The following is a 3374-nucleotide window of genomic DNA, read 5'->3' as shown; positions in this document are numbered from 1 at the left end:
TTGCATGCTCGGTGACAAGGCTGCGCGGCCGCTGCGCGCTCGCACCTAGGCGCACCTGAAAGGAGCCGCGGGCTTTTCCGCGCCCGGGAAGGGGGGGGGGAGAAGAGAAGGGAGGGCGCCGCGGGGACCCCCCCGGTGCCGGAGACCGCGGAGCGGGGGTCCGCTATTTTGAGGGGGGAGGAGGGCCGACTTCGCCCGTTTTGGCCTCCTTCCCCCTTCCCCCCCCCAAAAAAAAAAACAAAAACCTCCGCGGCGGGATGGAGCTGCGGTCGGAGATGCCCAGCGTGCCGGCCGCGCCGCCGCCGGTACCGCCTAGCAGCTCGGTGGCGGCGGCGGCGGCGGCGGCGGCGGCCACGCTACCGGTGAGCGTAGCCGGCAGCCTGCTGCGGGCGCCGCCGCTGCTGCTGCGCGCGGCCGAGAAGTACCCGCGGACGCCCAAGTGCGCGCGGTGCCGCAACCACGGCGTGGTGTCGGCCCTCAAGGGCCACAAGCGCTACTGCCGCTGGAAGGACTGCATGTGCGCCAAGTGCACGCTCATCGCCGAGCGCCAGCGCGTCATGGCGGCCCAGGTGGCGCTGCGCCGCCAGCAGGCGCAGGAGGAGAACGAGGCCCGGGAGCTGCAGCTGCTCTACGGCACGGCCGAGGGGCTGGCGCTGGCGGCCGCCAACGGCATCATCCCGCCGCGGCCCGCCTACGAGGTCTTCGGCTCCGTCTGCGCCGGGGCCGGCGGCGAGGGAGGCGCCGGCGCCTCGGGTAAGGCGGCGGGAGCGGGTGGAGGTGGTGGTGGGGGTTAGCGGCGGTGGGGCACGGCCCGGCGGTGGGCTGAGGGTCGGGGGTGGCCCGCCGGCCGCCGCTGACGGGAGCCGGGGGAAAGGGAAGGGCCGAGGCGGCCCCCGATAGGGTTTGGGACGGGGCGGTTCCGCCGTGGGATTTGGGGCCGGTCTCGCTGATTTGGGTTCGTTCTCGGGGTTTGGGCGCGGGGCGAGCGCAGGCGGCGGCACTGACGGGCTCTCTCCCTTCCTGCCCCGCCGGCCCGCAGACGCCAAGATGCAGAAGTTCGAGCTGTTCCCCAAGACGCTGCTGCCGAGCCGCGCCGTCACCCCGCAGCAGGCGGGCGGGAAGCCCCTGTCCCCGGACGGCGAGTCCGTGCCCGGCACCTCCTCCCCAGAAGCTCGCCACGGCTCGGGCTCGGAGAACGGGGACGGCGAGTCCTTCCTGAGCTCGCCCGTGTCCAAGGGCGCCAAGGAGGGGGAGGAGAGCCCGGGCTCCATCAGCCCGCTGGGCTCGGACTCGGGCTCGGAGGCGGACAAGGACGAGCAGGACCCGTCGCCCTCGGCCGCCGGCCGGCAGCGGACTCCCATCGACATCCTGACGCGCGTCTTCCCGGCGCACAAGCGCAGCGTGCTGGAGCTGGTGCTGCAGGGCTGCGGCGGGGACGTGGTACAGGCCATCGAGCAGATCCTCAACAACCGCGGCCCGGATAAGGGCCCCGAGGAGGGCTGGGCTCGGGACGGCACCCTGCAAGGCCTGCCGCCCACCCCCGCCGCCGCCGCCGCCCACCACCGGCCCTTGATAGCCGGCGCCATGGCCCCGGCCATCGGCACCCTGGGCAGCCGCTCGGCCTTCTCGCCCCTGCAGCCCAACGCCACGCACTTCGGGGCCGAGGCCAGCGCCTACCCGCTGGGCACCCACCTGGGACTCAACCCGCTGCGCCTCGCCTACTCGGCGCACAGCCGCGGACTGGCCTTCATGACCCCCTACTCCACGGCCGGGCTCATGCCCACGCTGGGCTTCCGGCCGCCCGTGGACTACGCCTTCAGCGACCTCATGCGGGACCGCTCCGCCGTGCACAAGGAGCAGGTCTACTCCAACGGGCTCTACGGGCCCATGGTCAACAACACCCCCGAGAAGCAATAGCGCGGCCCGGCGCCCGCGGGCGGCAGCGCCCGCAGTGGCTCTGTAAAGGTGATCGGTGTGTATAGAGATAGCTAGATAGGCGCAAAGCAAATCTATGGACACAGGTTGCTTTCTCCCTTCCCCGTCCGTCTCCCTCTCCCAGACGATTACGCGCAGCGCCGGGTGCGGGCTCCTGCGCTGAGTGCCGGCTGGGCACGAAGCTGAGCAGAAACAGGTGTATTGCAAAGGTTGTAAAGGTGCACTTTCCTTGTCGAGGCAGGAGCCGCTCTTTGTTGCTTACGGCCATAAGCATGGATATCTTTGGTGCATTGTGAGGTATGTGTATATGTGTGTGTGTGTATAGATATGTATAGGTGTATGTGTATGTATATATACACACACACACATCACACATACACACACATCACACACACTTCCCCCCCCCACATACATATATATATGTATACTAGCAAGTGTATAATGTTATAAAATGGAAATCTAAGTTATTAATGTAACTCGTAGGTGAACTTGGTATTAACGTTAAGCTAAAGGTTAGACAGCTCATTGTAATACTCATAAAGCATATAGATTAACTATATTGTCAGATTGAAAGCCTTTCTCTTCACACCCCCAGAAATGTTACAATCTGTATATAACATGGGAAAGTAGATATATTTGTAACTGTCTGTAGGACCCAGGCGCCAATGGTGTATGACGGTTTAATAAGCCTCCTTCATTTGTGATCCGCAAGAAAATTGCTGTCTTGTTCCAATGTAGCAAACTTCTTGCTGTTTCTAACAGGTAATTCTGTGTTTCCATTTCATAGAAATAAATGTTATTTTCTATTAAAAAAAAAAAGCAGTCTTAAATGGCAAGTGGTATTTTATTAGACGGTGAAAGTGTGTTTTGGCAAATTCGTTTAACAGGTTCAGTCAATATTTAAACAAGTTTATGCAATTAGTACAAACATGTTTATTACATTTTTATCATGGTTAAACCAGATACTCTTCTGAAAATTTATAAATAAAAACGAAGCCTACAAATCAGACAGATTAATTTATCAATCGAAATTGTCGAATATGTTTATTTCTAGTTCTGGTCTTTTTATTATTTAAGCCAGAAAAAAAATTCACACTTGCAAATTTAACGGGATTTTTTTCTTTTAGTATCCTGATGATTTTTGTCACATTTAGAAAATCTGAAATTCTCTTAGACGAGAAAAGCATGGTTAAAATAAAAGGTCATATTGCTGAATGTAGATTCTATAGTACGTGAGAAAGATACTTTATCCTCCTGTTTGGAATGTGTGCATTTTAATCCTTTCTCTATCGAGATAAGGGATAATAATGATTGTTTTTCAGAACGTAAGAACGTATTTAAGACAGGTTTAAAATAGTTGAGACACGACACGATCAATGCGGTCGATTCACGCGTAAAAGATTATTTTTTAGAGTCGATCCCGCGTGTCCTTCCCCCAT

At 58.3% G+C, this 3374-nt stretch overlaps 1 protein-coding gene across 1 annotated transcript; it reads left to right on the top strand.

Moving 5' to 3' along the window:
• Positions 1-257: 257 nt before the first annotated feature.
• DMRTA2 (DMRT like family A2) lies at positions 258-2958 on the top strand. Its single transcript, XM_068952063.1, has 2 exons — positions 258-753; positions 1040-2958. The coding sequence occupies exons 1-2, from the start codon at positions 258-260 to the stop codon at positions 1915-1917; spliced, it is 1374 nt and encodes a 457-aa protein (XP_068808164.1). The 3' UTR covers positions 1918-2958.
• The last annotated feature ends 416 nt before the right edge of the window (positions 2959-3374 follow it).

The sequence above is a fragment of the Struthio camelus genome, chromosome 8 (genome assembly GCF_040807025.1).
Source record: "Struthio camelus isolate bStrCam1 chromosome 8, bStrCam1.hap1, whole genome shotgun sequence".
Taxonomy (NCBI): Eukaryota; Metazoa; Chordata; class Aves; order Struthioniformes; family Struthionidae; genus Struthio; species Struthio camelus.
The sequence above is the reverse complement of the archived record's forward strand: the minus strand, read 5'-3'. Positions and strand labels throughout refer to the sequence as shown.